At 42.9% G+C, this 10949-nt stretch overlaps 1 protein-coding gene across 5 annotated transcripts in view; it reads right to left on the reverse strand.

Moving 5' to 3' along the window:
- The window catches only part of eml4 (EMAP like 4), a 233205-nt gene extending 225696 nt beyond the window's left edge, over window positions 1-7509 (reverse strand). For 2 of the 5 annotated variants that reach the window (XM_062971579.1, XM_062971567.1), the window contains exon 1: window positions 4648-6142. In XM_062971579.1, coding sequence (XP_062827649.1) covers window positions 4648-4891 — 244 coding nt within the window. In that variant the 5' untranslated portion in view covers window positions 4892-6142. Of the gene's footprint in view, window positions 1-4647; window positions 6143-7375 lie in introns of those variants that run through there. The other 3 variants (XM_062971588.1, XM_062971571.1, XM_062971582.1) reach the window with 3 other exon arrangements.
- Between the last annotated feature and the right edge of the window lie 3440 nt (window positions 7510-10949).

A 10949-nucleotide genomic window follows, 5' to 3' on the forward strand; every position in this document is an offset into this window, starting at 1 on the left:
TTAACCTATATTAACAATTAAGGAAGCTCTCGCATAAGCAGCAGAATGAATTACAAAAACATGTTAGAAAATGGAGCCATTATAAGATGCAAGTATCTCAACCAATGTAATTTATAGCACTGAATAAATACATTATATTCTCCTAGTATATTTAAAAAATAAAAAAACAACATGTTGAAATCCCACAACACATTGTCTTCCAGCGCACTGAGTGGGTAGAAGGGGATATTTAAGGGGTTAACTGAATACGAATGCTCTTTGATATGCTGATCAACGTTAATGCTGGAAGAAAAATCCTCATAAATATTAACTAACCTCTTTGCATTAGTAAGCCATGGGCAGAATATCTCGTTAAGAATAAGGAATAAAGTCATTATAATTTCATTCTATGCACCTTCTATGATCACAAGGCTCTAAATGCCTGGGAAAACTATTGGAGTGGGGATAGAATAACAGGCAGAGGGCCAGATTTTAAAAGCATACTGTTAATTATGGTTCACCAGTTTGGTTCAGGCAGATGACCCAACTGCCAGCATAAACATTTTAAAACCTAAATATTTCGGCTCACGCTCAAGATCATTTCTGTAAGTAACATTTTCCAGAAAACCCCACATGAAATTGTTATGGGTTTTAGTGTAGGGCTATAGAACTGGATTTATACAATGATATACATACTGCTGAGCCAGGAAAATATTTTTTTTAAAAAAAATCTCCCCTTCTTGAGAGATTCTAGAACAGCACATATACACACATATCCTTCACAAAGATTGTGAAGACTCTCCTCACACGGAGAAAAGTAGTTTAACATTCCTCTTTCAACAATGTCATCAGTATTATATTTTTTGGTATTCACTGAGCAAATATACCACTTCACCATCTGCAAGATCACCTTTAAAAAAAGAACATACAATTTTAAAAACTTAGTTGTCAAAGGCTTTCATGGCCAGAATCACTGGGTTGCTAACTCACCTGTGCAGAAGTCTACCGGATACCCTGCAGCTGTGGACAAGTCTACATAGTGACCACCACACGCAACATTGCCCAAATACGAATCAAGGAACATGAAAGGCACTGCAGACTAACTCAGCCAGAGAAGTCAGCCATAGCAGAGCACTTGATGAACCAACCTGGACACAGAATATTATGTGAGGACACAGAAATGCTGGACCACTCCAACAACCACCATGTCAGTCTACACAGAGAAGCCATTGAAATCCGCAAGTACCTGGACAATTTCAACAGAAAGGAGGAAACAACGAAAATGCACAAAATCTGGCTACCAGTATTTTTAAAAAACTCTAAAATCAGGACAGTAAATAAAGAACAACACTCTGAAAACAGAAGAATTCCAGACAGGAAATGATCAGGGCCAGCTAACACCTCCCAACAAATGATATCCCCAGGCAGAAAGCAGCCAGGCTTTGAATCTGCAAGGCCATTCAATGTTAATTGAAGTGATTAATTACAAAATTCACACTTGCCTCCAACAGACTAGAGTTCTTTCTCCCACCCTGGACCTTCCACAGATACGTAAACTTCCCTTGCCTAGTTTCCAATATACCTCACAACCTCTAAGGATGCCTGCCATAGATGTGGGTGAAACGTCAGGAGAGAATGCTTCTGGAACATGACCATACAGCCCGGAAAACTCACAGCAACCCAAAAAAATCCTTAGTATTGCATCCAAGCCAAGACTTCTGGTTTGCTGCTCTGATAAAAAGGCAGCTTAGGGTCTGAAGTTGGCTTATGATTCCCAGTGTATTTAGGATCAACAGATGAGAAATTCTGCTTGGACATAATTCTAAGCTTTATTTCAATAGTGGTTTCCTGGTTACTGCAGCCTAGGGTGGGCAAATAAGGAAGGTCTAAGGTCTACATATATGGTCTACATATATGCCTCATTTTCTGACTCTTCTGATCACAATCCTTAAACTGCACACACCGGTTTTTCTTGAACTTGAACTGATCAAAGGGGTGATTCTATTTTTCAAAGTTATTTGGTATACTGTAAAAGCGGGAGGGAAGAGATCGTAAAAACAAACATTCAGGTACTTGGAGGCACAGTTTCTCACTTTGACCCAAAAAAAAGTGGGCAAAAAGGCTTGGAAGCCTACATAGACCTCACAGGTAGATTTGTAGACCAGAAGCAGCACAAGAACTTCACCATTTTCAACATTACCACAGCTGTTTATGCTGCTAAAAGCAACCAAACAGGAGCAATCAGTATGTGCCAGCCTATTTATCATGCAGGATCGGCAAAGATTACCCAGAATTCTCCTTTATTCTTTGGAACAACTTAGTCAAAGACCCATAGAAAGACCTGGCCAAGAAAGCTTCCCTGTGGAAGGAATTCTGAAGCCCATGATAATGTGTTTTCCAGCAAATATATGTCAGGAGCTATTGGCTATATATTCAGGAGCTGTTGGCTGGTTATACAACTACGGTTAAATATGGACACACTCATACAGGAGACAGCAAACCTGCAGATAACCCAAACCAAAAAGTTTCCACTTGAAGAAAAGTTTGACATATGAAGAGAAAAACCTGAGACTTTGAAACATGTGAAGCTGTAACACAGGCAGTTTGACTATTGTTTCTATTGCTCTCTTCCTGGATTGGAATTTAGGATTGTGATTTAGTACATAACGTTCATTTTCTTCTTCACAGTATTCACTTCAAATCTATTAAATTAGTCCATATCTCAATTTTCCTCTCTGGCATTTATAAATCAGAAAAGAGAAGATTAGCTTTATTATAATTTCACACACACCTAAAGGTGCAATTATCTTTTTATAAAAATAAACAGTTATAGTTTCCCAAATTTAACTTACAAAGGCCCCTTCCACACAGCTGAATAAAATCCCAAATTATTTGCTTTGATTTGAAATATATGGCAGTGTGGACTCAGATAACCCAGTTCAAAGCAAATACTGTGGGATTTTCTGCCATGATATTCTGGGTTATATAGTAATGTGGCCCTAAGTCGTCAAACTTCGCTCCACTGGCACCTCAAATTAAAGTACCAAATTCTTAAAAAACAGAGAAAAGATTGGCAGCTAAATTTGCCATGCTTTTTGAATGCTAGAGAGGCATTTTAAGGGGGAACCTCATGGTTTAAAATGAAACAAATCTTGTCTAATGCAGGGCAACCTATTTCTGAGGAAATTGATTTAGAATTGTTGTGTGTACCTGACATTTGACAAGAAAACATCTTCATGCAGAGAGAGGAAGCCCTGTGTTACCATTTCACAGTGCAGTTGGAAGCATAACATAAAAGGCAGCTTGGTAATAAAAACAATAATAATAAACTTTATTTAGATCCCGCCTCCTCTCCAAAAGGACTCAGGGTAGCTTACAACCAAATTAAATCATAATACAAGCAAAACGACAGGACATAGTATATAACCAACAGTCATAAGCAGATGAAATTAACATAACAGTATCACAAAAATACAGTTTAAAAAATATACTGGGTTAAAAAACATATTGCACCCCGGAAGCAAGGTTTGTCCAACATCCTATGATTGTGGTTTGTGTGTGTTTATGTGTTTGTGATATATCGAAAAAGAACTTTGTGTGTGTGAAGGAGTATTAACACATGTACCCCTGTTTGCAGTTTTCCATTGGAACTTCAGAGACATACACTAAGGTCACATTAAAAAAAACCAACTCAAAGAAGTTAACTAAGGCTGGAATTACTTAGCTATACAAGTCTCAGATTTCAACAGTACTTGAATATCTACATGTTATAGAACATAGGTAGGCCTAGCCACTAAAGTTCAATAGATGACCAATGCTATTCTCGTATTTCCGGGGCCAAAATATGCTTTTTTATTCTTAAGACCTCTCCAAATGACCTAGTACCAAGTATCTTTGCAACCAATTCTTACATAAAAAGATAAGCTGATTTATGAACTACAGCTCCATGTAGATTAACATTGATCACATGAATGGAAATGGAATGAGGCAAGAAAGAAAAGTGTGTGCTTTTCAAGGCTGTACAGATAGTTGAGTTTCCCAAGAGAGAACACACTCTCCCTTAATTCCACCGTGGTATAAGACCTGGTTATTAGTAACTTGGTAACTATACAAAGAGATGGGTTGGAAGTTAATATTTATAAATTTGGGGGACAGGGAGGGAATTATGTTGGCCTGTAGGCAGATGATAGTTTCAGAGCTGGAAATTACTCATTCGCTCCCCTAAGTACAAAATTTGCATGCCCACTTCATCAAAGAGTAAACAAGATGAGTACACAGACCACAAAATGTGTAAGGAGGGGTGTTAATAGTCTGCCTCCAGTTTCAAATCCTGTCTAAATTACAACCATTTTCCCTAACCATACTCAAAGTCATCAGAATGGTAAAATTCACCAAACAACAGATTTAATTTCATTCTGAAAAGAAACGAAGTACTATGCTTAAACTGCAGGGCTTCCTACTAAGATGCAGTCTTGCTTGCTCTCAAAGGATTACATGAAGATATATCTTGACGTGCAATCATGTCTCCATTTGAAAATTTTAGCACTAGTCACATCAAGAGGTACACTCATGTACTGTTGCTTGGGACCCCCTTTTTCAGCTATTCATATCAGCAGAAGCAGAACAGAAACCTAAAAAATACATGTGAGCAGAACAGAAACTACTGACCTGGGCAACAACAGCTGAACGAACAATGCACGATCAAATTGTTATCATGCAACTGTAACACAGCCTTATCAAAGTTCCTTCTTGGGTCACCTGGGCCAACTGAAACAGCTTGCATAACCAAGTGGCTTACAATACCTGTAATACAGGGAAGATTTAAAGCACAGCAAGTTGCGGGTAGAAAAGGGTGGGTGCTGTCTTCACCGAACCTCAACTTTTCCAGCCCAAATACTGTCTCGCCAACCATTTTTCCCCATCAGAGTCCCAATGGGAGAAATAACAGAAAAGCTGCAGCCTGATGGCATTGTTGTTCCTCTTGCCCTACTATCTTCTACTTTACTAGTCCAACTTTGTCAAGCCTGATTAGCAAAAGTACTATTCATAATTTTAGGCAGGATCCTTTCCTAGCCCTAACTAGAGATCCCTGCTGTTATTTCTAGGTGGTCTCCCCTCAAAGGACTAAGAAGGCCAAACCTCACTTGGCATCTGAAATCAGATACATTCAGAGTGGACTGTAATACTCATCAATCCTAGCGGCCATGCTGATTGGAGATTATGGGAGTCACAGTCCAAAAAGTAGTCTATTCTGAGGGCACTAGATTTCGTAGTAGGAAGGAGCTTTTAATGGCTTGGTGTTGTACATTTTTCAACTGGTGTGTTCATAAAAACTGATAATGTTTTGATATTATAATTTGTTCTATTACGTGTCAACATGATAACTTTACCCTTTTGTAAGATCTGATCTGTTACAACCTCCCTTCAGTTCCTGCAGAAAGGTGGAATATTTCAATTGAACAAGCCAATAAAGAGGGATAACAATTTGGGGAGGGAATGAAAAGGGGACATAAAAGGACTTCTGATTTCCTACCCATCTGTATACACAGAAAATAAGAAACCGACACAACCCATGCTGGTTCATGAGAACATGACATCTATACATGTGTACTCTGACTACTCATACCAAGGTTTAAGTTCAAGAGGCCAATAGCAAGTGGAGAGAAAGAAAAACAAGAAAGTGCAGGAGCCAAAGAAGCGAACGCTAATGCTCTCTAGCTTCATTGCCTCGGGGCAAATAACAGGTTCACCCACAGTAACTCCCAAGCAAACAGCTCTAGCTGCACACACACCAAACCCTGCAGAAACTGCAAAATAAAAAGCAGGTGTTGCAACCGATTATTATACCTCTGAGAAAAAAAGGCACAGGAGAGGCATGTGTCAGTCTTACCAAGATAATGAAAACAACAACAAAAATCCTACTCCTTTGATCCAGCTTCAGCTCCCCCCTCCCCAACAGAGAAATTTAATCCATCCTGTGATTTGGGTAAACAAGAGGCATGCGGAAAGATGACAGGGGAGATCCAAGAGACAGGCCTAAAATCTGCTTCACTCAAGGAAAATGCATATTTGTAACCAAGCTGATTTTTTAATTTTTATTTTGGCATTACCTCCTAGATTTTCTGGGGTACAGGAGAAGAGAATCTGGGGACAAGCTTGATTTATCCTTCCAGAAAACTGGCTTTGAGTGTATTGTCAAAGGCTTTCATGGCTGGAATCACTGGGTTGCTGTGAGTTTTCCAGGCTGTATGACCATGCTCCAGAAGCATTTTCTCCTACATTTTTCTGCATCTATGGCAGGCATCCTCAGAGTTTGTGAGGTATGTTTCCAACCTGCCATAAATGCAGGTGAAACATAGGAGAAAATGCTTATGGAACATGGCCATACAGCCTGGAAAACTCACAGCAACCCAGGCTTTGAATGCTCCTGAGACTATGTTTGGTTCTATAAATATATAGGTATTGGGAATTTCCAACATGGGATTTCAACCATATTGGTGCTGAATTTGTGTTGGAATTGAATTGCCCCATATGGTGATGAAGTAACCCACATTTATGATGATCAGATGGCTGACGTCTGATCAGGTTGCCCATGTACAATCCCAGAAACAATTGGGTTGCGGTGAGTCTTTTGAGCTGTATGGCCATGTTCCAGAAGCCTTCTCTCCTAATGTTTCACCAACATCTGTGGAAGGCATCCTCAGAGGTTGTGAGGTTGTAATACCTGCCACAGGTATCACAGGTATCTGAAGATGCCTGCCACAGATGTGGGCAAAACGTCAGGAGACAAAGCTTCTGGAACATGACCATACAGCCTGGAAAACTCACAGCAACCCAGTGATTCTGGCCATGAAAACCTTCGACAATCCCAGAAACAATTCTCCCCTTTCCTCTAGGAGGGGAATTAAGGACAGAAGAAGATGGAGGTGATGATGAATTCAGCCACGTTTAGGATGATCAAGGTGACTGATCAGGTTTCCCAAATACAAAAGCAGAAACAATCCTTTGCACCAAAGGAGACAGCAGGGGTTGGGACTGTCACTTCGGGAGGGTGGACCAGGACTGACCAGCTGCACCTGGACAAACCCAACACGTCAACACTGGAAGGCTCTGACACTATGAGGAATCAGACCCTTCCTCATCACCACCACGAGGGACGCGGGGAAAGGAGGAGAAGGCGCCCAAGAACGCCTCCTGAAGGCCGGGAGCCCACACCAGGCGCCTGGGAGTGGGATCCACCTTCCTTCCACAAGGCAACTCTTTCCGCCTCGGCGCCCCAGGAAGGGTCTGCTGCCAGGACCACGAGGAATCCAGGAAGGAGGAGGACGCGGGAACGAAGGGTGCCTAAGACAGACAGACGCCACTCATCGACCTGGGCATTGCCCAAAGCACTCACCCAAACTGCCGGCGAACCCGTCCATCTTGGGATCTGGAGGTGGTGGTGCTGCTGCTGGGCGAGGACTGGGAGAGCGGCGGCTGCCCCTTCCGTGCCTGGGGCATGGGGCACCCGCGATGCCCGCCTCTGGCCGCCGGGTCCTGCCTCCTCCTCCTCCTCCTCCTCTTAGCGCACCGGTTGCTGCCGGGGTCCGCTTTGTGTCGCCTGCCTGCCTTGCCTGCCTGCTCGGTGGGCACCCGCGTCCTCCTGGTCGCTGTGTCCTCCTCCCACCCTCCCTCCCTCCGCTGCCACCCGCCTCCTTCCTCCGCCACCAGCTCTCCTCCTCCGTCCCGCCCTGCAGCAGCAGCACCAGCAGCAGCGCCCGCTTTGCTTTCGCGTTTCCGACTCCGCCCCACTTGGCAGCCGGGGCTTCCCCTCCAGCGAGGGCTGGGAGAGAGACCGAGGAGGAGGAGGAGGAGGAGGAGGAGCAAGGGCCTGGCGGTTTCAAAAAGAGAGGGACCCAGCCGGCCCCCAGCAAAGCCTGCCCTGCGCCTTCTCACGCAGGTCTGCTTGGCCCGCGGGAGCGCGCCTCAAGGACGACAGCGCCACTGCAATCCAGAGGGGGGCGGGGGTTCTTTCCTTCTTTCTTTGCTTCTTTCTTTCTTTATTTCCTCCCTCTCTTCCTTCCTTCCTCCTCCCTCCCTTCCTCCTTCCCTCCTTTCTTTCTTTCTTTCTTTCTTTCTTTCTTTCTTTCTTTCTTTCTTTCTTTCTTTCTTTCTTTCTTTCCTCCCTCCCCCTCTTCCTTCCTTCCTCCCCCCTCCCTTCCTCCTTCCTTCCCTCCCTCCATCTCTTCCTTCTTTCTTTCTTTCTTTCCTTCCTCTTTCCCTCCCTCTCTTCCTTCCTTCCTCCTTCCCTCTCTTCCTTCCTCCCTCCCCCTCCCTCCTTACTCCTTCCCTCCCTCTCTTCCTTCCTTCCTTCTTTCTTTCTTACTTTCTCTCTTTCCTTCCTCCCTCCTTCCTTCCTCATTCCCTCCCTTCCTTCTTTCTTTCTTTCTTTCTTTCTTTCTTTCTTTCTTTCTTTCTTTCTTTCTTTCTTTCCTTCCTCCCTCCCTCCCTCCCTCCCTCCATCCTTCCTCATTCCCTCCCTCTCTTCCTTCCTCCTTCCCTCCCTCTCTTCCTTCCTTCCTCCTTCCCTCTCTCCATCCCCCCTCCCTCCTTACTCCTTCCCTCCCTCCCTCCCTTCCTTCCTTCCTCCCTTCTTTCTTTTTTACGTTCTCTCTTTCCTTCCTCCCTCCTTCCTTCCTCATTCCCTCCCTTTCTTCCTTCTTTCTTTCTTTCTTACTTTCTTTCTTTCCTTCCTCCCTCCCTCCTTCCTCATTCCCTCCCTCTCTTCCTTCCTTCCTTCTTTCTTTCTTTCTTTCTTTCCTTCCTTCCTTCCTTCCTCCCTCCCTCCCTTCCTTCTTTCTTTCTTTCTTTCTTTCTTTCTTTCTTTCTTTCCTTCCTCATTCCCTCCCTCTCTTCCTTCCTCCTTCCCTCTCTCCCTCCCCCCTCCCTCCTTACTCCTTCCCTCCCTCCCTCTCTTCCTTCCTTCTTTCTTTCTTACTTACTTTCTCTCTTTCCTTCCTCCCTCCTTCCTTCCTCATTCCCTTCTTTCTTTCTTTCTTTCCTTCCTTCCTTCCTCCCTCCCTCCCTCCCTCCCTCCATCCATCCTTCCTCATTCCCTCCCTCTCTTCCTTCCTCCTTCTCTCCCTCCCTCCCTCCTTCCCTTTCTTTCTCCCTCCCTCCTTCCTTCCTTCACTCCCTCCTTCTTTCTTTCTTTTTTTGGGAGGGGGAGAATTTTCCAATGAGAATTTTCCTGTTGAAGTCAAGTCGACTTCCACTTTTGGTGACATTATAGATGAGAGATCTCCAAGGCACTTTCAGGTCTTGCAGACTCCTTGGACTCTCTCCCCCCACAGGTCTTCTTTTCCCTAGGGTGCATCAGCTGTAGAATTAATGCAGGTTATTTATTTACTTTTTGCACCTAGGATATAACTCAGACCTTCTGTTTGTGAGTGACAGCATTCTGCAACAATGCACTAAATCAGTGGGACCATGGCCGATAATATGACAATTGTTTCCAACTATAAAGGCTCAGGAAGCTCAATTTAAACTATTAATGCAGGTTAGCACCACTTCAATTGCCAAAGAGTGCTTCAACTCCCAGGACCCCATAGTATTGAGCCATAGTGGCTGAAGTAGTGACACACTACATACATTCAACAGTGTGCCTGCACATATTTTGTTGCCTCAAATGTTGGACCTGTTTCTGGGTATATTCGATCTCATTCCAAACCATATCTAAGAAACTAGAACTGATGTGGTCTATCCAATGCAATTTTCTGAATAATCTGTCCAGATAACCCTAGATCTATGCCTAAAAACCAACACACCAAGAAAAAATGTTTTTTGTAGTTGGACTATGTTATTATTACTCTACTTTTCACACTTGATTGATACCCAAAGCTGCTCACAACATTAAAAACAATGTAATTTAAAACTGGCAACCTATAAATATTAAAATAATATTAAAATTACAATTATTCAACCAAGGTTGCATTTTATTACCCTACCTGCTTAACTTGTATGAAGACTTTGAAATAGTTCGAGATTTTCTGTACAAAAATAGTACTTTAATGTGTTTCAGCCAAGTGTTTTTGTTCAAAATTAACAATAGGCAGATGTGAAATGGAAATAACTAGATCAGGTAGTCCTTGAATAAAGAAAAAACATCTTGAATTGTCTGGACACCATGTAAATGTTTATTCAGAAATGTGTCAGGGATGTGAAACTCATTTTCACCAAGGGCCACATCAGCCTTCAAAGAGCCGTTCGTAATTGTAAGACTGCATAAATGTAACTACTCCTTAACATATTGTAAAAAAATGGCAGTGCTTCCTAATACCTAAATGCATGACATGTTCCTATTTTGTTGTTTGTTCTGTTTTTGGTGCTGGTTTTTGACCGTAATAAGGTAAAGATAAAGGTTTTCCCCTGACATTAAGTCTAGTCGAGTCCAACTCTGGGGGTTGGTGCTCATCTCCATTTCTAAGCCAAAGAGCCAGTGTTGTCCGTAGGCACCTCAAAGGTCACGTGGCCAACATGACTGCATGGAGTGCCATTACCTTCCCACCGGAGCAGTACATATTGATCTACTCACATTTGCATGTTTTTGAACTGCTAGGTTGGCAGAAGGTAGGGCTAACAGTGGGAACTCACCCAGCTCCCCGGATTCTAACTGCCGACTTTTGGTCATCAAGTTCAGCAGCTCAGCAGTTTAATCTGCTGTGCCACTGGGGGGCTCATTATATATATCCTATTGTTAAATAACCCAAGAAACCATATCACACACCACCCTCATCGATTGATCATGTATTAAAAAATAACACAAAACAACATGCAAGCACAGCCATTCAAATGCATTCAAATTCAGGTTTTAAAAAATTCTTACACTTTTCCCATGGTCAGTGTGTCTATGCCTCATGGGACACAAAATGACGTGGTGATTCGGATTTGGCCCGCTGGCCTACAGTTTGACACATGTGATCTGTATCTTT

This window comes from Anolis carolinensis, chromosome 1, assembly GCF_035594765.1.
Source record: "Anolis carolinensis isolate JA03-04 chromosome 1, rAnoCar3.1.pri, whole genome shotgun sequence".
NCBI lineage: Eukaryota > Metazoa > Chordata > Lepidosauria > Squamata > Dactyloidae > Anolis > Anolis carolinensis.